Consider the following 27,728-nt stretch of genomic DNA (forward strand, 5'->3'; position numbering starts at 1 on the left):
TTCAAGCATAATTTCTTTTTTTATTTATTTATTTTATGAACCCCTCCTAAGTGGGAACCTTTGGACTTGAGAGGCAGGGGAAATATCAGTTAAAGTAAGGTACGAAAGGCAACAATTGAGTGCATTTTTAAGTATCAGCTTTAGGATTTTTTCTCACTGCCACAGAGACCAAGCATATAAACATTAAGTTAGGAAGATTCAGTAAAATTTACATTTCATTCTGTGTGGAATGCAATTGGGTCACATATAGATATGAACACTGAATCAAAAATGGTTTACGTTTACATGAATAACATTCCTTTGGTTATATTTCATTCTTACCTCCAGATGGCGCTGCAGATGTACCGGAGTCCGGACTGTCCCTTTAAACTCTGACGTTCCCAGTTTTCCTCCACGTTGGCCACGCATGCGCAGGGACACCACTCACCTGCTGGAACTCTGAGGCGAACAAGGAAGTCTGACTGGATGTAATCAGGAGCATAGTTTCATGCCGACCGGTTGAAGTCAACTGTCCGTCAGTTGGTCACCACGTCGGCGAGAAAAGATGTTTAAAAAGCTGAAACAGAAGATAAACGAGGAGCAGTCCCCGCTGAGGAATGCGCAGTCACCGCAACAGGCCCAGGTCGGTGGTTGTGGGGAGCTAACATGCTAAGCTAACATCTGTTTACACTGGCTGGAAAAGCTTCTTGTCGTTTTAGCAGCTAGCATTCATTCTCAAATGTTCAAGTGCTTTGTCTTCCCTCTAGACATCTGTTAATACAAACGGAAACATTGTCTTTAAATAAAGCGACTACTTGGGTTGCTGTAGTAACTCAGCTGTCAGTGACGCGTTTACTGATGGAGACATAACTGGTTGAGCTTGTTGTGGCCTTTGATGGGATATAGAACACGAACAAATGCACCTAGCTGTGAATAGAAACGCAGCAACCGACTGTTTGGGTGTGAGTATCCTGGTAAGCAGTCGGTAACTTTATTTGACGGCTTTGACAGCTGACTTCGTCGTATTTAAATAGCTGACAGGCAGACGACAACACTGATGAGTACTACATAAACCAACACCAGACAAAACGCAAACGTTTGTTTTGTGGTTACCATTTTGTTGTTCATATGTCATATATCATTCGTGATCATTCTCATGTCATGTATGTGGCATGTACATTACATGAATGTCAGCCATAGGTGGTTGATGACATGGCAGTATACTTCAAACGTATTTGCATTCGGCTTTGTTTGCTAATGATTGACTTTAAATGATTCACTCTTTGTTTGTGTTGTGAAATGGAAAGCTTGTTAATTCGATCTATGTTCCATTGAAGGAGTTGAAAGGTGAAAAGTTGCAAAAGAACCATTTTGAATGCAACTCTGGCTCCTTCCCTTCTAGGCGGGCTCCGGAGATCGACGAAACAGCCTCACTCAAGCATATCATCCTGATGGCTCGCCCACTCCCAGTGACAGAGAGGTGAGACATCAACAACGAAAATCAACACTCATCCGATTAAAAGTGAAAAGGTTTCTCCACTTCTGAATGACCCTGATGATAGCAGATTTAATTCAGTTTTGTCTTGTGCTTCATGCTTGTCGAAAGGTAACCAGTTGTGTTTCTCTTTCTTACTTTGCCAGCCAGTACAATCTCTTTTCAACAATGCTTTTTGACATTAAAAGAATACTAAGTGACTGCGCAGTTTAAACCAACTTTTGCAGTGTGCTCTTATTTGTATGACAACCGAACATTCTCTGACTCGATGCTCAGAGAATTATCTTCCTGTTTTGGTAGATGTGTTCAGGTGATAACCAATCTAATGGGGAGGTCAGTGGAAGGACTTGGGATGACCACATCTCACTATGGATATTATTTATTAATGTATGCTCTTTGCAGCATTTTCTTCTGTGAAGTCGCGCACATTGACACATTATTATGGGTTAGTTCTGACTGCAATTATAAATGGATGAGTCTGGGATGTTTCAACTCGGAATGCTAAAGAGACAGCTGAAATCTGCCTATATTTTTTTAAACACTTTATTCACATCTCACACTCGGCTCATTGTTGTTAATTCTTAGCACCCTCCTTTAATCACTTTCATTTGAAAAGTATGAAACCTTTTGGCATCTCAGATGTGGCTGTTTTATCATCCGTGGTCAAATCTTTTCATTTTTTCAGCTAAACTTTAAGAACATTTATGTTTATTTCAATGTTAAAGAACTAGAGCTCTGTACAATGTAGTAAAAAAAAATCTACATGTCATCTCAATTCCTTATTGATATGTTATTGAACATATGTTGCAGAGAATGTATATTGCAGTTTTAAATGATATTTCATTCATTTATTAGTTTAAGTCATATTATGTCAAGTGCTTGTCTTTTTTCCCATCCAATAATCATGATCCACAAAGTTCTAAAATATGCAAAATAAGATATTAAAATCTCAGGAAGTTCACCACTTTGAGATGTCAAACTGTTGGTCATAACATCACTGTTGATTGAAAATTTCACTGTCCTGCTTTCCTTATTTTTCTCGCTATCTCATGTAGTCCCCCCCTCCTCTCACACATCTCCACCTCTCTCGGACGGTCTGGTAAACACGACTCCCTCTTTCACTCTCATGGTGTTGTTTTTCTCATTGCTCTTGTGTTCCTCTCCTTTCCCCCACCTTTCGCCCCGTTACTGCACTGACAATGTCAGGTGCTGGCCGGGATGATAGCAGAGCCCGCTTTTCTCTCTGAGTATACTATCTTTGCTTTGGACCATTCAAAACGACCCAAAACGGCCCAGGTAGCCAGTGTGGTGAGTTTGTCCTCACTTCCTGCCTCTTCCTCCTCATTGCTCCTACTCCTGCCCTCAATCCCTCTAATCGTCGTTGCGCCTTTGGGAATTTAGTAGAGGACTGTGGCCCAAGTAGGGACTGCTTGTTCCCTGCTCTCTGTCTCCTGTTTCCTTTGGATTTACAACAAGAAGGCATCTCAAATGTAGGCTAACCCTGCATCTGGCCTGAGTTAAGGTTTACCTTCTGGGATAAAAGCTTTTGTGCTTTCTGCTGTATGTTGGTTTATGACCCTCTTGTTCCTTGATTATAGTCAACATTTGTAAATTTTACTGCTCTCCCACCACCCCAACATATCCTTTAGCTTACAGTTGCTTGCTGATGTTGCCTTTAGCCCAATTTCTTTGCCTAATAGCCCTTACCCCTTCTCCCCATGAGTCTGTTTATTTGGATTGGAGAGTTTGCAAGCTTTCTGTTATGATATCTGAATGATCCCATCCAATATCCTCTCTTAGTGGAACTTTTCTCAATCTCCATTAGTGTTCAGAGAAAGTATTCAGACTGTTTGTTCTGCTTTTACAATTATGATAGACATTGTCAGTATGCTTTATAATGAAGATAACAAAAGTCGAAACGAAGATTTGGCAGAATAGTGAACTCCATCCATGCAAATAATCAAAGAGGGCTTATGAAATTAACCTGTGATGGTAGATAAAGTAAAAGTCCTTCCACACCGCCATAAACACTGACTGCCTTTGACTTATATTACTCTAGTGGCACACCATGCAGTAATTGGTTCATGCACTTCTGTAATTTATGATTGCATGTGGTGGTTGGTTGAAGAGCATATAGATAGATAAGATGTTATTGTAACTTCTTATAGTCACTTTGCCAGAATCAACAGACTCATAAACGTTCTCTTGTGTCAGGCTTCAGTGTGGTACACTAGTAATGGGTTGATGAGGTTTCATGAAACAGTGTCCTACATTTGAGAGGCCTCTAGATGGCGCTGTCAGTGCTGAGCTCAGAAAATTAGGACAGCTGTTTTAACCGCTGTTTCATGAAACCTTGTAAAGATACCAATGTTACAAATGATGACAGCATTGTATAATGCCCTTCTTCATGGCGTATTATGATGTAGAGTGTAGTATTTCCATACAAATATTCATATTGCTTCACCTTTCGAGAGAGGAAATGTTAATAGTGATCATGGTAACACTCACAAACTATACTGAATAGCAGAATTGTTTATAATAAATAAGTAAGGCAAGGTAATATTATGCATTACAATCCAGAGGAAGAGGTAGATCAGAGCTGGACTAGTGACTATATATTTGATATTGCTGCTAACAAATCGCCTAAACCAACTGTGCTGCTGATTGTTCACTTACTTACTGTTCATGTTATGCTTTAACATGTCTGAGCACAAATCTTCCTGAATTCAAATACTGACTCTCCTACTTAAAATTGTTTGTTCTGTCCTCATGGCTGTTGTGTAGATTTTAGCTTTAACCCTTTTTGTTTACTGTGTAGAGATGCCTTCTGTTTAACCCCTCTCGTTTTTTCCAAGTTGCATGAGGGTAAAATTGCCCCTGCATTGCTCCCAGCAATACTAAAATTGCTCCCGACAGAGTAATCAGGGAGTGCCATGCTGGGTGTGAAATACTAACAGGTGCCAGACACGTATATTTATGGAGTTTAATATTCAGTTTTGCATAACTGTCTGACAGAGTTCTACGAAAGAGACAACCAGGTCTCCCAGAGGCAGCATCAATGGAGACGGCACCGCTTCTCCTAACGTATGCGTTTTAATTTCCTCATTTGCATTTTTTATTGTCCTGTTGCGTTCACTCATTATTTGATGGTGATTTCCCAGTGTAATGATGTATAATTATTATTTTCCCCGACTTTCCTGATAGAGAGAAGATCCGCAGTCATTTGCCCAAAAGCTTCAGTTACGTGTTCCCTCGATGGAATCTTTGATTCGCACCGGGGCCAGTCGGGCAGAGAACCTGTTTCGCTCTCCATCCAAGGAAAATCTGGTTCGAAGCGCCTCGCGAGAATCCCTGACTCCTGTTGGAGAAAACGAGGCCACTGGAGCCCCCACGTACGATCCTCCTTCTGATATCGAGAGCGAAGCAGAGGATCAGTCAGGAAATACAGACTCACTTTCCAAAGAGCAGTTGATTCACAGGATGCTACGTGTGGAGAGGAGCCTCGGGAAGTACAGAGGAAAATACTCAGAAGTGAGACATCCTCCCATTGCATTTCTGCTTTTTAGAAAATTGTCTTTACTTTATCTTTTTTTTCTTTATAATCCAGCTGGTCACCGCCTATCGAACTGTTCAGAGGGACAAAGAGAAAACGCAGGTAATTTCTGTCACCGTTTTCCTACTTGCTCTCTATTGTTTTTTTTTTAGCCTAGGCATTTGACTCAACTGATTTTCTTCACAAATTCTTTTCTGCCTCAGGCAATTCTCAGTCAGAGTCAAGATAAAGCCCTTCGAAGAATCGGGGAGCTTCGGGAGGTATGAATAGCATTTGAAAGCCATCCAATATTATCTTTATTTTGTAACCCAGTGTGGCATCATGAGGATATGCTGACGTGTTTAATAGCTGTTGTCCTGGATCTGTAATGTGTCACTTGGATGGGGGCATCTTTGTTGTTTGGGGCAAGAGGTGTCCTAGTTCGAGTTGGCATCTGACAGTTTTCGTTCAGTACCTCACATTTTAGTCATGTCTCTCATGTTGGAATATCCTTTTCAATTGTACTTAATGTTAATCATATCCTGTAAATGAACACTTTTCTGTTACAGATTAACTCTTCATACTAACGTTTACAGAGCATCAAACAATAAGCAACTGCTGGATGTTTATTCCTTTTAGGAGTTGCAGATGGACCAGCAGGCCAAAAAACATCTACAGGAAGAGTTTGATGCTGCATTGGAGGAGAAAGATCAGATGATTACTGTCCTCCAAACACAAGTAAGAATCAATGTGAAAGGACTCTCACCACCAAATAGACCACCAAATACGTACCTCATATTTGATATAAAGATGTGAGAGTCCTGATATCCAACAATATCTGTGTTTCCATTGAGGCTCTGAGCTACTCTTCATATTTATGTAGTGCTGTAAGATTGTAATTCTGTACTCTCAAAATGCAAAAAAAATATCATCATACTCTGGTAACGTTGAGGAAGATTGCTTGATATTACAAATGACTATTTAAGAAAAGAAGTGCTGCAAATATACTGCAGAAGTGTCTGTGGACTTCGTTTTGGTTACATTAGTTTACATTGTTCTTTCTTCATAGGTTGCTCTCTTAAAGAAACGGGTTAAAGTGACGTCAGAGGATGCGTTGCCCCCTGATGGTGAGGCCGCCATGGCAGACGAATCTGCTAGTCCATCTAAAGACCAGGTTTTGGAGTCTGAAATCACTGAAGGTGATTGATTTGGAATTATCATGCTTGTCGGCATTGTTTGCTACATTCATCTAAGTGCATTTTATGTTTCTGGTCAGAAGAGGGCAACAGTGATCCTGTCAAGCTGGTGGAAACGCTCCAAAAGAGAGTCAAAAGGCAAGAAAACCTGCTGCACAAGTGCAAAGATGTGATGCGGACACACAAGGAGCGAAGCGCCCAACTTAGCAGCGAGAATGAAACTTTGCAAGAACAACTGCAGGAGAGACTGCAGGAGCTGGAGAAGATGAAGGTAGAGACCAACTTTTTTGTCATTATAATACAGTTCAAATGGTTGAATACAGAAGGAAAAGTCCAAGAACTACTAGAAGCCGAAGCCACCTCACAAGTTTGCGAACAGTGTAAGAGTTGACGGAATAGCTCAACCCAACCATTCCATTGTTACCATAACATAGAGCTGTATTTACTGTCATATGGTTGGTATTTTAGAGGTCAAAGACAAGGTCAGGGCCTCTTTTCTCTCCATGCAGCTGCACTATGATTACAGAGAGATTTAATTGCAGACTTAGTTTCACAGGATGAGATCTTTAATTAGCATTCTTACATGTTATTGATTATTTTTAATCGAAACACAGGGGCTGCAACATCACTACTGCCATGTGAACACAGTCAGCCATTGTGCTTCCCAGTCTCCCACTCATGCAGCCCAGGCCTCACGTAGATAATTATTTAAAGGAATGGTTTTATATATGTGCATATTGTTTGGCCTTTTAAGTCTCAACACTTTAAATTTTCACTGACGTTTTAGCATCTTGTTAGTATATATGTTGATATCCATTATGCAGCTATGGATATGTGATGGCTTTGTTTCCACCTTTAGGAGCTGCACACTGCAGAGAAGACAAAGCTCATCACTCAGCTGCGGGATGCCAAGAATCTTATTGAACAACTGGAGCAAGACAAAGTGAGTATTGATTTATGTTCATAATGTATAATTCATATATATTTCTTTTTCAGCCTTTCTTGATTCCCTTTCAAACACAGGGAAGATTCTCACTGTGAGCAATAATGAATATTTCTTATGAAACTGGCAACTAGGTGGTTTTTACTGAATAAACTGCAGGACAGTCATGGAACAGTTTCCAAGTGAGGGCGCTATTGTACCTTCATTCAAACTAAGAAATCTTTGTAGCGTCATTAAAAGTACAAAGAAGAATGGTGCAATCAAGCTAATTCTTGTATTGCATGCATTTAGGGAATGGTCATAGCTGAGACGAAGCGGCAAATGCACGAGACTTTAGAGATGAAAGAAGAGGAGGTCGCACAGCTACGTTCCAGGTTGCAGCAGGCTACTACTCAGAAAGAAGAGTTGCAGGAACAGAAAGAGAAGGCTGAGAAATCAGGTAAGATAATGAACTACACTGTGTCTGTGTACAGTGAATCTATGTTTAATGCTTCCTGTTTGTTAAACCACCAGCATTTGAGGAGCTGGAGAAAGCTTTGGCTGCTGCTCAGAGAGCAGAGGAGGCCAGAAAGCAGCTGCAGGTTCAACACGAGGACCAAATAAAACAAGTTGAAAGGGCCAGTGAGGAGGAAAGAAAGAGTTTGCAACAAGAACTGACACGTGTTAAACAAGAGGTTGTCAGCATCATGAAGGTCAGTAGTACTTTAGCGAGAACATTCATCTTCACATGTGAAAGTTGTCCTGGTGATTCTTGCCTCTTATCCACTTAAATAAAAGAAAAATAATGTGTAGAAATTCATGAGCATGTTAGCGTAAAGATGTGTCTGTACGGTCTTACTAATGGAAAAAAACTGTTTGGCTCTATTACTCTTGTTAGAAGTCCTCTGAGGAAATGGTGTCCAACATGGAAAAGGCCCACAGTGAAACTCTGGCTGCAAAAGAAGAGGAAATAAATGTTTTGGTCAGCAAAGCCGTGGTAAGTGATCTTGATTATCACCATGAGTCTTCCCGTGTTTCAATTTTTGCTCTTAACTCTGTTGCTGCTTCTGTTTACAGGAACAATGCAAGGAGGAATTTGCTCAGAAACTCAAGGAGCATGACCAGCAATCTGTTTTGGCCCTTGAGGACGCAGAGCTGCAGAAGACAGCCATTAGGACAGAGTCTGAGAATAAAGTGAAGGAGATTGAGCTAGAGCTTGAAGCAGCGAAAACTGTGAGTGTGCAATTTTAATTGGATTTTACTTATCTTATCTTACTTATCTTACTTATTTTGATTTTGTTGTTCTCTTAAATCTTGATTCAAATTACTCCTTGTCATTAAATGCAGAGAGTGTTGGAGCTGGAGAGTTCTCTGGAAAAAGCCTCTGAGGATGGAACAATGCTGTCAAATGATCTTAGCAGTCAGTTGGATGAATTAAAGGATAAGCACAAGCAACAAGTCTCTGCATTAGAAGAAGAGCATCAGTTGCAGCTGCAAAAGCAACAGGAGACCATGTCTCAGCAGCAACATGTCGCTCTAGAGGAGCTAAAGGAGAAACATCATGCTGAATTAGAGACCCTTCTGAAAGAAAAAGAGTCGCAGTTCCAAGCACACGTTGAAGAAATCAACCAGAAGACATCGGATCAATTGGATGCTCTTGCCTCTGAACTAGTGATGGCCGTGCTTACGAAACAGGTGTTGGAGGAGAAGTTGGTGGCTGCTGAAAGTGCTCATTGTCTTGCACAACAGGAGCAGGCGGAAAAACACAATGCTGAGATTTTAAGTATCAAACAGGAGCACCAGGACTTGGTGGGGGCTCTGGAGAAAACTCTAAAAGAAGAGCTGAATGAAATGAAACATGTTTTGGAAGAAAAGGAGAAGGCCATTGAAGCTATGGTCGTGGGAGAGAAAGAACTAAAGGAGGAGTCACATTCCACTCTGGAACAGCTAAGTGTGAAGGTTCAGGACCTTGAGGATCTTCAGCAGCGTTTCTCACAACTGCAGTTGGAAAATGCTAACATAAAGGAATCCAGTGAACAACTTTCTCAGCTCTCTGAGGAGCTTGCTCAGTGTAAGAATGACTTGTCAGAGCTGCAGCATCAATTAGATGTTGCAAATGATGTACGTCAACAGAACGAATCATCAGTCAATGAATTGGAGCAGAAATTACAAGAGACCAAAAATGTACTTTCAGAAAAGGACACTGAAGTTGCAGAGCTCGGCGTTAAGCTGGAAGAGCAAACAAAGCTCAAGAAAGAACTAGAAGACGACAATGCTGCTCTTGAAAAGAAGATGAAGAACACCATAAACGAGATGGAGGCGAAGTTGAAAAGTCAGGAGACCAAGATGGAGAAGTTCAAACACAAAGCCAAAGAAATGCAGGAGAACTTCAAGAAGAAGCTTCAGCAGAATGAGGAGAATATGAAGAGGGAACTAGCCAAAAAGGAGACAGAGCTTCAGCAAAAAGAGCAACAGGTTAAAGATAAAATACTAGAGATGGCCCAAAAAAGCTCTCAAGGTCTCAGCAGTGCATTATCAGAACTGGAGGAGAACCATAAAGAGGAGTTGGAGAAACTGGCTGAAAATCATAACCAGGAGATTAATTCCCTTGAGAGTCGTTGGAAGGAGAAGATTACGCAGCAGGAGGAAGAAATGATGGAGAAAAACTCACAGATAATTCAAGAGAAGACACTTGAGCTGGAAGAGTTGGCTGAGAAACTGAGACAAAGCAAAGAGGAAAATGAAAGCGTGTCAGGTGAACTGAAGCAGTTGAAGGAAGAGCTTGCTGTTCGGGAGTCCACCGTGCAGAAGCTAAAAGAAGATCTTGAGAGTGCTTCTGCTAATTTAGGAAGTTTGTCCCAGGGTGAAAGATTGCTAAAGGAGCAAAGTGAATTGTTGCAAAGAAACCTCAATGAGGCAGTGAATGAAAGAAACACCCTGCAGGACAAGCTTAGCCACACAGAGATAGAGAGCAGTGAGAAGTTACAGAATTTGTCCGTGCAGTTGGAGGAAATGGAGATGAAGTTGGGTCACCTAGAAGGTTCCCGAAGTAAGGAAAGTGAAGACATGCTCAATAAGTATAAGGAAGCAGAACTGAAGGTCCAAGCCAAGGAGGCCGAGTTTCAGCAGCAGGTGGAAATGTTCAACAACCAAATGGCTCTTTATTGTAAGCAGGTCCTTTCCAAAATAGACAGTGAATCTTCTGAGCTAAGTCAAACTGTTGAGCGACGCGTAAGGGACCTCACTGAGCGACTACAATGTAGTACTGACAAGATAGGGCCTCTTAGGAATTTTCTTTTTGATAATTTAGATAAAATTTGCACTTTAGAGAAGAATCTCTGCCTTCAAACGGAGGAGAATAAGAATCTATGCATTTCAGTGGAACAGACGACGTCTCAGGTAAATGCTCACCTGGAGCAGATCGATGCCTTAACTCAAGAAAAAGATACTTGCATGCGGTCCATTCATGAGAAGACACAGAAGATTGAGGAGTTGAGCGAAGTGAACCGAGTCATATCAGACAGCATAAAAACAAATGAGTTCCAAATCAGTGATTTAGAAAGCATCATCAGCGACTTGAAGAATCAACTCGCCAGTAGCATCAAAGAGAAGGAGGAAGCCATAAATCAGCTCAACCAGCAATATGAAGAGGAGAAGCGAAAGGCGCTTGCTCAAATGGAGGAGACCATTGAGAAATTAAAGCAGGAGAGGATATCGGCATTAGAAGAAGCTGGGTCATTCAGGATGAGTCTGTCGGAGAATGACAACATCATTGCATCACTTAAGACCCGAGTACAAGAACTTGAGAGAGACATTACTGAAAGGACAGCTGCCTTGGAAGAGCTGAAAGCCAGTTTAGACAATCAGTCCATCAGCAAGTCTGAGATGGACCAGGTGTTAAGTGAGAAAGAGCAGAAGGTCAGCGGTCTCACTGTGGAGCTTGAGAGCTGCAACAGTCGCTTGGATGAGCTTCAGGAGCACTTAGCCTTAAAGACAAAAGAGTGTGAACAACTCATAACTGACCTTAAACAACAACAAAATATCAGGGAGAATGAGAAAAAGGAGTTTGTGGAGCAGCTGCAACAATATCAGACGCAGTCCACGCAGAACAGCGGTCTGCAGCAGGAAATGGCAGACAAGCTGCGGTCACTGGAGGAAGATAACCTTAAGTGCAAAAATGAACTTCAGATTCAGAGGGATGAGTTTGAAAGGTTCAAAGATGAGATGATGAGGAGTAAAGAGGAGAGCTTGAAAGAAACGGAGGAGAGATTAGCGTCAGAAAGCACTCGTAAAGTGTCTGATCTGAAGAAGAAAGCCGAGCAGAAAATCGCTCAAATAAAGAAACAACTAACCAATCAACTGGAGGAAAAAGAGCAAGCTGTTAGGACTCTGCAGGAAAGTTTGGGTGAATCCCAGAAAAATGAAACCTCAAGTAAAGAATGTATTGAAACACTGAAAGAAAAAAGCAAATCGCTGGAGGAAGCCCTTGCTGAGTGTAAAGCAGAGCAAGAAAGCCACCTGGAACAAATTTTAAGCAATGAAAGGCTGTTGAAGGAGAAGTCACTGGACGATTTAAAGAACATGTATGAGGAGAAGCTGTCATCATTGAGGAGTGAGAAGGCTCAGCAAGAAGAGATGAAACAAACCGAGCTGCTACAAGAAATTGATTCAAAGCTGAAAGAGGTTGAGAAAGAAAACCAAAACCTTGTTGAAGAAATAAGTCGGTTAAAGCAGCAACTAGAAGAGAAGAATGTCCAGATTGATCAGCAACAAGCCTCATTGATCCAGATCCAAAATGAGTCAGTGCAGAAGGTTGAATCACACCAGACAAAGAGTATAATGGAGAATGAGGTGGAAAATCACTCAACATCACAAGGCGTTGAGTATGAGACTGTGGAGTCTCAAAAGGACAAAGTGAATCAGCTGAAGAGTGAAAAGGAAAAAATCCAGAAGGACTTCAACAGGTTACAAAAGGACATCAGGACACTGAGGAAGGAGCACGAGCAAGACCTGGAATACATGAAGAAAGAGCTGATGGAGGAGAACGAGAAACGGCTGAAGTATGTCTCTGAATAGTGATTAAGTCTCTCCACCACTATTCCCCATTTGAAACAAGTCAGCCTTAACCATGGCTCTGTTAAACACATCATCTTTAACACCTGCATGTCCTCCCTCACAGTATCCATGAACTTCCTCTGCATGGGGCCAAACCACCCCACTCTCCTGTCTCGTTTTTCCTGCACCCACACTGCATGCTTTTTAGCTTTCTGGAAAGCTGGTCATCCTTCCTCTCAGTATCTGAGTTACTGTATATGTTTTGCCATTGTCCTGTGACCCCCTACAGATTCCATTCCTTTGCAGATGAATGCTCTTCCCATGTTACCTGCTGTTGGCATTTATGTTTCACCTATAAAACTATATTTTCTGATGTTTTGTGTTGTGCCCAGGCTGGAGCTGGAAGATGCTGAAATGAAGCACAATTCTGCAATCAAGCAGCTGATGAGGGAGTTCAACACACAACTGGCCTTAAAGGAAACAGAGATTGATACAGCAGTTAAAGAAACTATTGGTATGTACGATATAACCAGTCACAGATCCGCTGCTGTGATTGGAATTTGATGCAGTTTGAATGCCTGGAACGGCTTGTGTTTTTAATTTCCTGCAAGTAAAGTTACTGTAAAATGGAAATAGGCCTACAGCTATTTAAAAACGTGCCTTTCTGTGTTTGTTGTTTTGTGTGGCATTACAAAAGAGAATGAATTTTATGTGTATTTCCACACCACAATGATTGCAAGTGCAGTTAACTGAAGCTGTAAAATTTGCCTGTGATGTAATGTGTTGGTTCATGTTGTTCTGCTATACAAAAGTCAAACATGAAGCTGAACTGCTGCTTGGAAAAACAGCAGGGACTCTCGGAAGCTTTACAGTGTGTACATTGTAAATATGTGTTCATATTAAGGGAACAATTTACCAACGCATAAATGTCAGAGGTTACTTTTGCATGGATGGTTTGGCTTTATCATGTATTTTACATGCTCCAGAGGAACACCTGTAGATCTTATCAGCAGGTTCATAAATGGATGGAAGCCACAGAGTCATGTGCTATAAGAAAACATTTCATTTCATAATTATTTACGATGTCCACTGAGGGTGAAGATGAAGATGCTGAGGTTCTCTCTGGGAGTGAGCAGGATGGATAGGATCAGGAAGCAGTAGATCAGAGGGACAGCACATGTCAGGTGTTATGGAGACAAAGTCAGAGAGGCTAGATTGAGATGGTTTGGACATGTACAGAAGAGAGAGAGCCAGTACATTGGTAGGAAGATGTTGAAGTTGGAACTGCCTGGCCAAAAGAGGAGATTTATGGATGTGGTGAAGGAGGACATGAGGTTTGTAGGTTGTAGGTAAGGAGAAGTTTACTGAGGTTGAAACGTGGAATATGTAATATGTTCTCTTTTCTATGGCAGCCAAGGCACAGAGCGTGGAGACGGAATTGCTCAGTAGCCACCAAGAAGAGACGGCTCAGCTGAAGAAGGTGATTGCCATGAAGGAGGACGATTTGCAAAGAACCGTTCAGAAATATGAACAGGTCATTCAGGTACCGGCCAGAGATTTAAAACCATCGAGAGACCTCCATCGTCATCCTTTTTAGACTTGACAAAATATAGTGTCATTTCATTTCAAAAACAAGTCATGTGGAAAGGGAAATATGTTTTGAAGTGCTACGTTGCTGATGTTGATCTGCCCTTTACTGCCTCCAAACTTAATTAAGCACAGGCGGACTGAACAAGGCCGTGACTAGACCGACATACTTGGGTTGTGATGCTTTGATGAGACGGAGGAAATGACTAAGCCATTGTTCTTCACAGAGTCGAGAGGAGGAGATGGGCGACAGAGTGTGGCAAGTTCAGAAAGAACTGGAGGAGTTGCAAGCAAGGAGCCGCGGCGCTAGTGAGGTACAAACACGTCTGACCTGTTTTCTGTCAGAGTCACCATACATCTGCAGTCTCACCTCACCAGTGGCATTCTCTCTCGATCATGCGGCTAGTTGTTTTAGCTGGTCCAAGATTCTCTCAAATTGTGTGTGTTTTGTTGAATGTGTAAGTCATTGCTAAATGACTGCATGACCTCACTTTCTTCAAGCCCCTTCTGGGAAACGGCTGCCCCAAAAACGAGAGGCTGGTCCAAAAGTAGTTTAATCATACTTCAAGTCAGACAACTTTATTTCTTTAGTTTCCAGTTTGCCTTGGTCTTAATGCATGTTGGTGTAATAATCCACTGACACACAATTCCATGTCCAGTCCTGCATGCAGCGGAAGCTCAGACGTTTGAATCTCTAAGGAATGTTCTCCGTGGAAATTAGGAGAGCAAAGCAGCAGCCAGACTCGATCGCTGTTCTCAATTATCTTCGATGTGATTCAAGACTTCACTTTCTGGATTCTGGAATGTTGCAATGCTAGAAATGCCTTGTGGAACGCTGCCATGTAGGTCAAAAGTGCTCTGGAGAGATATTTCATCCAGGTGTTGATGTGCTCAGCGATACCTGCGTTAAATCTTTGACCCTCATGTCCAGATGCACACAAACATCATGAATCTCCCTGCTCCTTCTGTTGCACATTTCCATGGTGAGGTAATCATTTTATGGGTGGATTATATGGGTAAATGCTCCGGGAGGCCTTTCCTTCAAATGGCCTCTAAAGCCGTACTTCATTCCGACAGTGGGTCAGTGTGTCTTTTCACAGACCAACACTAGTCGTAGAGATATGACATATGGAAATGGTTGAACTTATGTATCACAACTCATCAACTCATACAGCTTATTTTTGATGCATGGAAACTGTTTAAGAAGCTACATTAGCGTCTTCATGTTAAGTCTCAATGGCTTCCCAGTATATGCTTTATAGTATACTTGTGGCCACCACAGGAAGTTTCTCAGAGCTATAAAGAGTTTATTATTCTTTTTAAATTACGTGATCAGTCATGTTAATTCTCGCTCCTAAAGGGAACAAGAGTCAAAAGATTAATCTCAAGGACCCATAATCCTGTGTGTTTACCATTTATAATCCATTCAATCGCTTCTGAATGGGCCCTTTTAGAAAGAGGACTTTTGCTCTGGATATTGGTCTCTTGGTTAGCTTCTAAAAATGCTTTAAATGTGTTCCTTTTTTGGGCCACTAGTTAAAGAGTAATTTAGGCGGCTTTATTAAAGTTACAGTCACGTATCTAACCACTCATGTTGTCTGTTTACAGATGAGCACAGATGAGCTACAGGTGCGCAACCATTCCTTTTACACTCTACATTAAGAATTGCTTCGCTATCTGAACTTTTCTATTTCCTTTTCTTGTTCTACTTCAGGCCCAACTTGCCGAGAAGACATCTCTACTGAGTGAAGCGCGTCTGAAGGAGCAGGGATTTGTCGAGAGAGTGAGTAATCTCTTCACCCGTCTCACCAGAACAAGTGGAACATCGAATGCTGTGCAGCGTGTTCCCATGGTTCAGTGGCCTCCAGCGTGAGGAGCTGCTGCCCTCCCGCTGCATCAACTTAATTACGCCGCACATCTGTTTACATTTGGTTTAACCCCATAAACAATCAGTGCAACGCCTCCCACAGTTTCTCTCACACACAGCATCGATCTCACAAACATCCCCTGGGACGGCCACCATGACGCTCAACTGCCGCTCAGACTTACTCATGGCTCACAGAGGCTGTTTGTCTGTTTCTCTCCACGATAGATTCACTCGCTTGAGGACAAGATAAAGTTTCTCCACCGTGGCACAGTTGTAACTCATCTTGGAAGCACATACAAAGGTAACCAGTGCGTCACTGCTTTCCAGCCCTATGGCACTGCTAACCCACATCATCTGTTGCTCATTTTTTGCCTTTTTCTCCAATTAATCTGATGGATTTCCACTTAAATTAAATAATCTCAACAGCATTGCCCAACTTCCATCATGGTTTATTACTCAACATTTCAACTTCCCTGTTCATAGTGTTTTTTTCTTTCAGTCCAACAAGCGGAGGCTGACAATAAGCCATAAACTGTGAAGCATTTTCTTTAATGTAGAAGTCCCTCTTCTGGGAAGGTTCTTAAATCTTTTCAGAACTGTATAGTTGGGGAGGAAGAATTTGGAAGTTGTGTGACTTTGGCTGACGGACTTCCCCGCCTGGTGTAGTAAAGGGAGTACGCGAGCAGGAGGGGGTCACTAAAGAAGCCGTCTTTTGGATCTAATGGATTCAGCAGGTTGTGGCTGCACTGGAGCGCATGCTCTCCTTCTCTCTTCTATCAGGTCTAACGTCTGAACTTCACTGCTACATTAAATATTTAAACCAACTCAGGCCTAATTTGGGTCATCAGCCCTCATTCTGGCCGGTTGCTCTCTGATCAGTGAGACGGGTGGATTACCTAGGTAATGCAAGGTCAGGAGAAGAAAGGCGGTTGGATTTGTAGGTCGTCCAATACTTCAGAGGACTCATCAAAGACCTGTTTGTTCTCCTCTGTCACCTCTTCCTCTCTCAGATTTTGGGCCCTCTGAATGTTGAGCCCAGAAGTCTTCTGTCCTGAGGCTGCTTATTTCTTATTAGATGCTCGATGGGGATCTTTGACGGGAAGAATTAGGTAGCATAAGTGTTTCCAGCCTTTATCAGGGTTCCAACACTTTCCCATCCTGACAGTCGGTCGTCAATGATGCAATTGTTATAGCTCTGGGCTGAGGTTGAAATTCTCACGACTCACGCTGAGTCTGGCTCCTCCCCTCCCTCCAGATTCTAATTGTCGTCTTCCTTGCTGCACACTGTATCTGGCTGCTGGTGGATGAGCAATGCATGTTTAAGAGATTGTCAGGTTAGGTTTTATTGCAGCATGACTGATGGTGGACATGGTTTGGCCTGTGTGACTAACGGTGGCTTGTTCTTACAGATTTGGGGCACAACAGCATGGATTCTCTCACTGAGGCCACTGAGATGGAGTATCTGAGGAAGGTCCTGTTTGAGTACATGATGGGACGAGAGACAAAAGTATGATCTGAGTTGCCTGACAAAAATCTGCATTACCACATGAATTGCATGGAATGGAAAAACATGTTTGACAATGTTTTCCTTCATCTAATAGGATTTTTGATGTCCTTGATGTCATTTTCTGCTACCAAAATATTGAGCCTCTCAGGCGTTTTATTCACCTTAAAGCGCTCAAAATGCACTGTTTTCCGTGCTCCACCAACAGAGCTGATCTGGAGGACCGGAGATGAGAAGCGGTGCCGGAACTTCAGACACGTGGGCGGAAAAAAAAAGTGCATTTTGAGAGCTTTAATGTCAATAAAAGATGTGAGGAGTTCATGATTGAAGTTCATACAATTGCTGAGTTTGTTTCATGAGTCAGTCTCCCTGTTGGAGCCTGTTTTCCAAACTAGTTTAGAAGTGATCCTCATGCATTTTTAAGCTTGGTGCACCGCTGATCTTTTTACGGAGCAGACAGCACCACTGCACCCGCGGCTTATAGAACAGTGTATGTATGAACAATATCTAGTTTCCTTCTTAAATGTAGTGTATGTGGCTAATATTCCGATGCACTCTATAGTCCAGAATTCAAAATAGTCCCTCACAAAAGTGTGTGGACCCTGCGCCTTGTCCTTGTCTGCCACCCCCACTTAATGACTCATTAGTCAGCCATATAAAAGTCATGTTCTGTCCCGGGATGTTGACTTGTAGTTCCAGTGATCCGTCCAATTAGAGGTGGCGTGCAGTGGGTCCTAAAGTCGACGGGGTTCCCCCCCAGAACACGCTGTTAATCCTAATAACCGTGTGTCAGGGCTCCCTGCGTGGAGGACGTCCCCTCGGGCTGCCTGCTCTGCACATACGTCTCACATGATTCACAGTTGCCATTTAAAGACAGGCTTGTCTGTTGGCTGAGCCCCGTGGTTTCCAGCTCTGCTTGTGATTATCTCCTGTGTTTATGAGCTAATGTATGCACCCGCGCAGGCCTGGCCTTCATTATGCAGATAATGTGCTTTTCTCTCTTCGCTCTTGTTCGACTTCATTATCTTGGGACACACTCCAGTCAATTGGCCCACAAGCTTCCTGTTTCCTGTGTCTGCCAATTTATGTTGGATGGTAATATTAATGTTAGAAAGCAACACGTGCAGCCCATGGTCATTTAAAGTGAGTTTTCATCAAAGCTCCAAATCTTTTTAACATATTCATCTTTGATTTCCACTCAGACAATGGCCAAAGTCATCACCTCCATGCTGAAGTTTCCTCCAGACCAGGCTCAGAAGGTACTAGAGAAAGAAGACACAAAGCCAATGGTAGGTGTTGACATCAAAGTTTTGGTGGAATATTCATCATGATCTCAATTTAAGTGAAGAATTACTTCAGATTATGATGTGAGGGGCCAAACTCAACCATGAGGCCACGAGTTTGACACAGGATATAGAGAGACAGTGAGCTACCAGGACTGAGGTCTCAGTGTGGACCCATTTCAGCTGTATATTCTGAACTAAAAGTATGGATGTAGGAACTGAAGTAGAGAGCGTTTTTGAGGCTGAAACCTCTGGAGAGCCAGACTCGGCCTCCAGACTGGAAGAAAAGGAAAGAGTTAGAGGATTAAAGGAACCGCTTAAATCTGTGTTTTTGTTCTCAGAATTGCTTCCACCTGTCTCTGATTCACTGAAATAGTTCCTGGTGATAGAGCATCCCGGGTAGAAAAAGCAGCTTGTGGATACGGCGCATGGAGTTGACAAACATGTTTAAGCACAACAGGGAATATATGCATGTAGCGTGGATGACTGAGAAGAGGGTCCGGGAAAAAAAAAAAAAAACATTCTCAGTTGGGAAAACTTCAGAAAATACAGTTTATTTTCTATGATCCCAGTTGAATCATATGTGTTGGATTTCAACTGTTGAATTAATTGTGTGTTTGTGGACCTGCAGTCATGGTTGCGATGATCACAGAGAGGTTCAGCTGGAGGCCACCATGCTGCTGCTGCTGCTGCTGCTGCTGCTGCTGCTGCTGCTGAAGGGAACGACTGCCACGGATTCCTGATCAAACCCTTCTCCACTTCTCTTTGTTTTATTAGTGTCCTTGTCTTGGTATAAGTTGGGTTTTTTTTTATGCGAGTCTGAAAGGTGCAGATGTTTGTGTGTATGAAAAATCACACATTATGAGGGACTGCTTTTGGGAAACACAAATCTTCCATATATCCTGTTTTGCTTTAAAATATGTTTTAATTTATACATTTTAGATGACAGCAATGCGGTTTCCACTTTATTTGTGTGCAATAAATAACTGAAATGACGGTCCGTTGATTTATGTTCCTGTGCTTTGTCTGAATCACTTCCTGTGTAAAACTGTAGACGACCCTTTAACTGTGCACTCGGTAAGGTATGGGCCGCTCCTCCGTGTCGCTCTGCTTTTCTATGCTTTCTATTTTATCACCCTCAATACAGGACTGTAAATTGTATTATGATCGCTGAAACTTGGACTCTACTGTTGTCTATACATTTTCAGATTAACAATTAAAATTGTTATTTAAAGAACCTTCTGTTGTCTCTTCTCATTTCAGGCTTCTCTCCAAAGAATTCAAATACCTCATAAAACTTGATGTATTTATGAAAGAAGCTGCATCCTGGCCCTTGGTGAGCTAAATAAAGTCCTCATTTAGAAGGTCAACACGCTTAGTCCGCCCATTATAGGGGACCGAGTCTTCGATCGCAGATCAATTTTACAAAGTGGGTGTTTCACAAATAGAACCATGGATGTGTTGTCTTTTGGCTCAATGGACGCGCTGGCTGCGGTCCATGAAATGAACTTCCAAGTCCATGTCGAGACAACAACCGAACCTGGGTGCAATGATGTCATCCAACAATAGATGGCAGCAGTGCGCCCTCCGCATGCAGCTGAACTGTAACGCGATTCTTCGCACTCCAACGCATCTGCGCCGTCTTTAGAGCGGCCCATAGTTTCCGTCTCCCTTTCGCGATAAAGCCACCCATCGGCTAAACGACCCGCCTTCTTTTATTCTGAAAAAGGCTCCGTCCTGCCGGTGATCCCACCCCTCAACTTGCCGCCGCGTTTATCTCCTCAACACCGGAGTCGGAGCTGCGACTTTCTCACACTGACAGAGAGAATGGAGAGAAGCTGACGCGCCGTCACTGACCACCGCACCGTGAACCCTCCTCAGCGAGCTGCGCTCCTCTAAACTCCATGCAGAGCCGTAAACAGATCGACTTTTCAGAACTTTTCGGAGAAGCGACAGCTCCTTCTTTTATCGTGGAGACTTTCAGCGCGTTATTACGCATGACGCGCCAAAGGATGGCTCGTTTTCAAAGCGGACTACTGCGAGTGTTGTGTGTGTTTCTCTCTGTTTCTCTGGCTGATTCGTACAACATAGACTTGGAACATCCTCTGGTGTTCCGCGGACCGAATTCGAGCTTTTTTGGCTACTCCGTGCTGGAGCACTATCATGACAACACGCGCTGGTGAGTCCAACTCATTGTGCAACTTTCTTGCAGCTAAATCATTCCATGTGCGTTTGAATGGCATGAATACAAATGTGTGGTGAGAAATGTATTCACTCGTTGATCACTCACTTTGAAAGATGAAAGCAAAGTCAGACATGTGTTTTACTTTTGCACTTTATTGAGAGATGAAACTAGAGAATAACCGAACCTATTTCAAGGGATGTTTATCGGGGTGTTTAATATTTCTGTGTAATAGCATTTTAATGTGATTTGGTCGCGTCAGTCATCTGTTCTAAATTGTTCTGAAATTAATATTTAAATGTTATTATCGCGTGTTTCTGTTTGCCAGTACAGGTATGTGTGAATGTATGTCTCAGCGTAACTGGACGGCTGTGTGTCTGCAGGGTCATTGTCGGAGCACCGAGGTCAAACTCGACCTACAGTAGCTATGTGCGCTCACCCGGAGCTGTCTACAAGTGTCGGGTTCACAGCAACCCAGAGCTGCGCTGCACAGAGATGGACCTGGGGAGAGGTCAGTGACCTTCTGTGCCATCCACACCTATCCAGCTCAGAGGGAACACAGCGTATGGTCCTTCAAGTGACTCTTGTGACATCTGTTTTGTTTCATCAGAATAATGCTTCCTCAGTCTGTAACCAAGACTGAGACAAGAGGGCTCTGTCTGTCCGCAGAGAGCCATACGTGTTTTGATGAATATGATTCATGCTTCTGCTAATATTTTCTAAGCACGTGAGCCAGAATGTTGAGCCCCTTCCCCCCCGGTCCCTCTTGCTCTGTTGTGGTCAGGAAAGCCGGGGTGGGCTCGTGGCTTCAACATTAACCCCGGGCTCAGTCAATGTGTCACCAAAAAAACGCACACAATCAAAGAGCGAGCGTGCGCTCAGTGGAGCACATGGGTCAGAGCGGATGAACTGCAACGGACCCCCGAGAACACAAACACTCTGACACTCGCACACTTGCAGCTGCGCGCCGATGGTCTTTGGGGATGCATTATAAAATATGGAGCAATACTCAGCTATTCTTAGACCCTGGCTATTTAGAGAAGATAACACACGACGGACTCTCTCCTGACCTGACCGCATCACTTTTACATTTGACCTTTGACCCCATGCATGTAGATGTAAACCCCAAGTCATCCATCCAAAGTCAGTTTTATTTCACTGTGTTCAGAGGTGAATAGACTTGTTTCAGTCAAGACTGGGGGAAAGGCAAACATAACAGAAAACATTGAAACATGCTGAAAAATGAAAAATATATTACAGCACTGTAACGTATTTGCTTGCTTGGGTGAGTTTTTTCTGCGAACTCTGATTTCCTCCGACAGTCTAAAGACATCCAGAGGTTTGGGTGTGGGTGAGAGGTAGTCCTATACTGGTTGCCTGTCCAGGGTGTCGCTTTAGGAGCTGGGATGGAGTACATCCCAAGAATAAGAAAAAGTTGGTGAAACATATCGGTGGTTGAAGGAGGTTGACCTCCATTCGTGTCATGCAATATATAAAATAAATGTCTCTAGTGGTCATCGTCTGACATGTCTCCAGTTCTCAGTGAACACAAAGACTGACACAGTCACAAGCACTTTGTGGGAAGGAATTCAGGGGCAAAAACAGTCTTCATATCACCTCAACACCTCCAGTTTGACCAAAGTCATGTTCATATTGGGCCTCTCTCTTTCTCTTAAATAAACCTGATCTCCAGTGATCATGTTTACTCACTGGTCTGAACTTTGCGCCAAACTTGAGATAGTGACTGAAAGTAAATAAAGATTCTGTTTTTAATGTACCAAAGTCCAGTTCTTCCTGACGTGTTGAAAGTCGACTGAGAAAAGTATTTTTTGTGTGTGTGTGTGTCTGACATGAGGACACCAACTGACCTCATTGTGTTTCAGGAAACAAGTTGAGGGAGTCATGTGGGAAGACGTGTCAAGGGGACCGGGATGACGAGTGGATGGGGGTCAGCTTGGCCCGACAGGACCGCACCAACGGCAGAATATTGGTGAGCTCAGAAAAAACACAACTAGATTTGTCCAACTGTCGATCAAACTCCAAACTTGTTGGGTACATTTGTGGCCAATGTTTAGAGATTATATTTCCACTCTGGCTTTGGAATGCCTCGTGACTGTTGAGTCGGAGAGGCCTGTAATTGTTTGTGATTTCTAGGTGACAGTCAGCTAAAACCTGGCTGGGAAACTGCCATGGGAGATGTGATGCTTGTGATAAGTTTGATCTGAAGGACACAGGGCTTCCTTATGATGCTGTACTCTGAACCACTGAGCCCATAGGGAGCCACTTTTTTCCCTTCCGATTTCTCAGCTGAATTTACGGACTATTTTTTAGAATAGAACGCTCAATGTGCCTTAAATTATTTCAGTATTCAAAAGTTATTTATTGCCTGTCACGTGACCCTCATTTCTCAATTCCTGTTTCAATTTACCGCTGACTGGTGGAGGTGCTGAAGCAGGAAAGGCCTGAGCAGCGCTGCCGAAATAAATTTCGGAAGTTCATTCATTTGACAGAGGCAAATATTTGAGCAAAAAAAGAAACCAAATGATGGGAATTTTTCAGTGAAAATATAATGTAGGATATTAAATGAGGAAGAAATGATTAGCAGAAGTAAATTAAAAAAAGATATATTAAAATAAGTACTAAAAAAAAAAAAAGATAAGAAAAATTAAAGATACGTAAAAAAGACCTCTTAAGTATAAAAAAGAAAAAATAAATAAATAAAAATCTGAATTTTTAAAACATTTAAAACTATTTTTTTAAACATTTATTTATTTATTTACTTTTAAAATAACAAACGGCTGATTCAAACACAGAAATGGATCACCACAACAGCCACATAATGCTGGTCAGACCACATGTTAAGTCCGATCATGACACTAACTAGCCGACCTCATCCTTGAGGTGCTCAGCTCAGTGTTTGCTCAGAGATCATCGGGTCGCTGACAGAGTTTGTTTAGGCTCCAGCCCCTCTGGTGGTCCCATCCAGGAGAAGCCTCTTATTAAACCCCAGTGTCCTGCGGTGGAGCGACTTCAGAAGCCGGGCAAAGTAAAGAAGCCTCCTGATCGCAAGGGAAGATGAAAACAATCCTCCCCAGATGCACTGATCTCGCAGATGTGATCTGTATCTCTGTCAAGCATCTTCAGTTTAAGGCTGCTGGGCAATGTTTTGCTGTGATGTTGAGGTGCTCGACTGTCTGTCAGAGTTTGACTGAGGAGTTGCGTAACTAAGGAGAGACGTTGGCGATGCTGTGTATCATAAAAGAAAGGTTGCTGAGCCACGTGTTGCTGTGATGGTGCTTTTTTTATGTGACTAGGCTCACGTTTCTGTACAGCAGGGGGAAGCGGCTGCTTGGCAGATGTGTGCAGTGGTGAGATGGCATGGGGTGGGCTTTGACTGTACAAGAACATGACTTTTTTTTGTCGATGTCAGCTGATTCTTTCACACTGAAGTGAATTCTGGTGCTCTTAAGATAATTTGCCGGGCCTTTCTTGTGCTTCCAGACAGTCATTTGATGCTTGCACTGTGTAGGACCTTTAATTGGCTGTGTGTGAGTGTGTGTGTGTGTGTGTGTGTCTTCTGGGAAGGGGGCGGAATAAACGGAACAAACCGCCGCGCTCATGGGCACGTTTGTGTGGTTTGATCAGATCAGAGCTTGATATTTGTTAAGTCAATGTGCTGCTGTGCCGACGGCAGAGTCAACTCCGCTTGCAGACGTGAAGTAATGTGTCATATTTCTGTGATGATGGAAAAAAAGAAACATCTTTTTTGTCATTTGCCTCTTATAAGTCATTTGGATTTGTGTTCGACTGAAGAGCATGGTTTCAAACTGGAGGCCTAGGGGCCAAACATGGACCAGCAAGTAACTTCAAGTGGCCTGCAAGAGTTTTGTACTCCATCAGGAGTACTAGAGGAATGTGTGAGACTTGTGCAGAAGGTGTATGAGGACAGTGATACTGGTATTGTTATGGACAGAAGGACAGTCGAGGTTAGGGCGAAGTCTCCTATGATGTTTGCTGACAATATACTGATCTGTGTGAGAGTAAAGATGAGTTGAAAGGACTGATGCAAGGACTTGAGAACAGATGGGTTTGGATTCAGTCATGAAGAGTGATAGGCACAGATCAAAAGAGATGAAGAAGAAGATGATGAAGGTGGAGACGACTGTCGAGTGTGATCTGTGATAGAAGGGTTGGACGCTCTACAGGACAGTAGTGAGACCTGCCATGATGTATGGGTTAGATGTTGTGGCTGTGACCCAAAGACAGGGAGCAGATCAGACTGAAGTATATGCTCATGTAGAAAGTAGTGATGGTAGATGAGGTTTCACGACACAGTGTCCTGATTTTCAGAGGCCACCAGATGTCTGCTGTAAAATGTTTGGACTTGAACGACTAATTCAGTGAAACCTCACATCATTTCGAAGAGTGCCATCTAGTGTCCTCTGAAAATTGGGGCACTGTTTCGTCAACCTTGCAATACTGTTTCATGATACCTCATCTACCCATCACCACTGGGGGCGCCAGACTCAGATGGTTTGGACACATGGAGTGGAAGAAGAGGAAGACAACCCCTTAGGTTTTCAGGAGGATCGGTGTGATCTGGGAAGATGCTGGGGGACACTCTTGATAGGTTGTCGTCGATTTCAAAAACAAACTCCCACAGTTCGATTCAATCTAGATTCGTCACTTACTGTAGCCTTTAAATGTGTTTAGGTAGCAGGACAGAACCCAGTAAAGCACAAACTTTATGGGTCCCCGTTCACTCCGAATCCAGGGTAGATGCAGAGGAGCAGCACTCCAACCCACTGAACCACACGTTGCCTAGGTCAATTCTGGCGTAGTCTTCGAAGCACTCTTCACCTCATCACCCACTAAATATATGACCTACTTCCCACTTGTTTTTCTTTTCTTTTCTCAACGGTTGTTAATATAAAGTGTGAACTCCAGTTGCTTCCCAAGCCTCTATTATTCACTTTCATATCATCACAGTGCACAGCTTCACGCCACAGACCAAAGCTCATGTTTTGATAGCCACACTGACTCCGGCTCTGTCGGAGATGAGCAGGGAAAAAAAAAAGAGGGCGACTGTCTTCACTTGACGATATGCCAATAATAGTAGTTTTTTTTTCAGGCCTGTGCTCACCGCTGGAAGAACGTCTACTACGACTCGGAGCATATTCTTCCTCATGGATACTGCTCCGTCATCCCACCCAATCTCCAAGGCCGGACCAAGCCACTCATCCCATGTTATGAAGGTGAAGAAGACTATCTATCTATCTATCTATCTATCTATCTATCTATCTATCTATCTATCTATCTATCTATCTATCTATCCATCCATCCATCCATCCATCCATCCATCCATCCATCCATCCATCCATCTATCTATCTATCTATCTATCTGCTTTACTATCTAACTACTTTCCTCACATCCGGTGAATTCTTTAACTGCATTGGCTCATATTTACTAGAGCCACACAGTGCTTTCCGTCATGCACTGTTTACTGCTCTAAGAATCAAATTCCTTCTCGACAATGGCTTGCAGTACAACGTTCCAACGACTCAACCAAACTTGTTCTTCATATGCTATTGATCAAAAGCCTTTTTTTATGTCTTAATTGTGCTTCCATGTCAAGATTTCACCACTTCCTTCATAACTTCCCATGCCAGACACTGAACAGCAGCCAGGCTCACTTTGCAGCGTCAGAATCTGAAGTGCATTCTGTGCTGATCCAAGTTCAATATTGTTGTAACCTGAGAGCTGCGTGTCCCCCCTCAAAGGCTGAGCTTTTGTTGCTTTGCACCTCTTCTTTTTTCTCCTCTTTCTCTATCAGCCCCCCGACTTGGATGGGACCGGGGCTTTGACTAGCTCCATATGGAATGCAGGGAAAACTCCAGTAAATGCTGGCTTAAGCACAGAGTGAAATAATTTGTGGTTTGTTTTTTCTTGCAGACTATAAGCAGAAGTATGGCGAAGAGCACGGCTCGTGCCAAGCTGGGATTGCAGGAGTTTTCACGGAGGTCAGTAGCTGCTGATCATCTTGATCTGTAATATGACAGACGCTGAGTTCAACGCAAATTAGTCAATTATGCGTACACTATTATTTCATCTGTGAAATGCACAAATAGTTGTTTTGGCACGTGGTGATCGCATCACATTTGAGTCTGTGGCCTTGTCCTGTGCTTTTATCTTGAGAGCAAATTGTCTGCTTTATGATGCTTGTCAAAGCCACTCAACACATTCGCGTTGAAGGTGGTCCACATCATATCTCCACCTCTGCTTAATCTCATCCCAAATCACCATATCATCTGCAAACATCATTGTTCACCAAGGATTTGCTGATCCATCACAACTGAGGGAACAGACCCTTTATGACTTCATTAGCTGAGTTTGCTAATGAAACAGTGAGCTAACTAAACTAAATAGTGAGAGTGGGGCAGCTCATATCACTGAATGTCATGTTTAAGAGAACCACCACCTCAATTTCAAGCAGTTCAACATTCTATGGTAATAAACCACAGCCCAATATTGGGTCACTCTTTAGATCAGAGAACATATAGTGCCATAAATAAACTACTGCTACATGTGTGTATTAGCAGCATATTAGCATGTAATTAACCATTATAACCATTATTAGCCTCTTCTTGAGCTTGACTTCATTTTACCAATAGATTATTGACAGTAAGTAAGCAAGTACCGTCATTCCTTTTTTCTCGGAGTCTGAACCCTGCTGCTTATTCAACGATTTTCACAGGCCACAGAGTGTCATGCTGCCAAAATATTGAGCCTAGTTACATCAAACCACAAACATTAAAGCGCTGAAACAGCTCCTCCAACAGAGCAGATCTCTTGGAGGACGGGGGATGAGAAGCAGCAGCTGAGACCAGCTGTGGTGTCGGATCTTCGGACACATGGGCGAAAACGCCCCTTTTTAGAGCGCTTTAATGTCAAGAAAAGATGTGAGGAGTTCATGATTCAAGTTCAGAACATTTGCCCAGTTTCTTTCATGAGTCAGTCTCCATCCTGGACTGCGTTTTCAAAAATAGTTTCGAAGTGATCCTTATGCGTTTTTAAGCGGGCTGCACCACTGACCTTTCTGTGGCGCAGACTGCTCCACAGCACCCA

At 42.8% G+C, this 27,728-nt stretch overlaps 2 protein-coding genes across 5 annotated transcripts in view; both read left to right on the forward strand.

Moving 5' to 3' along the window:
- The first annotated feature begins 373 nt into the window (after positions 1-373).
- Positions 374-19,657, forward strand: golga4 (golgin A4). Of its 4 annotated transcripts, none has more exons than XM_053875936.1 (24): positions 374-622; positions 1,382-1,459; positions 4,490-4,558; positions 4,679-5,005; positions 5,082-5,129; positions 5,231-5,287; positions 5,646-5,744; positions 6,076-6,205; positions 6,283-6,473; positions 7,062-7,145; positions 7,437-7,584; positions 7,659-7,837; positions 8,023-8,121; positions 8,202-8,357; positions 8,472-12,184; positions 12,572-12,693; positions 13,592-13,659; positions 13,994-14,080; positions 15,375-15,395; positions 15,481-15,549; positions 15,859-15,934; positions 17,043-17,140; positions 18,340-18,426; positions 19,052-19,657. In XM_053875936.1, exons 1-24 carry the CDS (start codon positions 545-547, stop codon positions 19,064-19,066), a joined length of 6,099 nt encoding a protein of 2,032 aa, XP_053731911.1. In that variant the 5' UTR covers positions 374-544; the 3' UTR covers positions 19,067-19,657. The 4 variants fall into 4 exon arrangements, with proteins under 4 accessions (XP_053731911.1, XP_053731909.1, XP_053731910.1 ...); XM_053875934.1 differs by having other exon boundaries at positions 376-622; positions 13,592-13,722; XM_053875935.1 differs by having other exon boundaries at positions 376-622; positions 6,286-6,473; positions 13,592-13,722.
- Positions 19,658-20,162: 505 nt separating this feature from the next.
- Positions 20,163-27,728, forward strand: part of itga9 (integrin, alpha 9) — a 55,082-nt gene continuing 47,516 nt past the window's right edge. The window contains exons 1-5 of the mRNA XM_053875938.1: positions 20,163-20,599; positions 20,986-21,113; positions 22,486-22,592; positions 25,734-25,857; positions 26,556-26,623. Of these exons, the coding sequence (XP_053731913.1) occupies positions 20,325-20,599; positions 20,986-21,113; positions 22,486-22,592; positions 25,734-25,857; positions 26,556-26,623 (702 nt within the window). The 5' untranslated portion in view covers positions 20,163-20,324. The remainder of the gene's footprint in view (positions 20,600-20,985; positions 21,114-22,485; positions 22,593-25,733; positions 25,858-26,555; positions 26,624-27,728) is intronic.

The sequence above is a fragment of the Synchiropus splendidus genome, chromosome 9, assembly GCF_027744825.2.
Source record: "Synchiropus splendidus isolate RoL2022-P1 chromosome 9, RoL_Sspl_1.0, whole genome shotgun sequence".
Lineage (NCBI taxonomy): Eukaryota > Metazoa > Chordata > Actinopteri > Syngnathiformes > Callionymidae > Synchiropus > Synchiropus splendidus.

Bases quoted from the DNA above. Each gene is read 5' to 3' on its own strand.
- golga4 (XM_053875934.1), top strand. From the start codon at position 545: ATGTTTAAAAAGCTGAAACAGAAGATAAACGAGGAGCAGTCCCCGCTG. The intron at 5,130-5,230 runs GTAATTTCTGTC...TTTCTGCCTCAG, and splicing joins GGGACAAAGAGAAAACGCAG to GCAATTCTCAGTCAGAGTCA. The intron at 6,474-7,061 runs GTAGAGACCAAC...TTCCACCTTTAG, and splicing joins AGGAGCTGGAGAAGATGAAG to GAGCTGCACACTGCAGAGAA.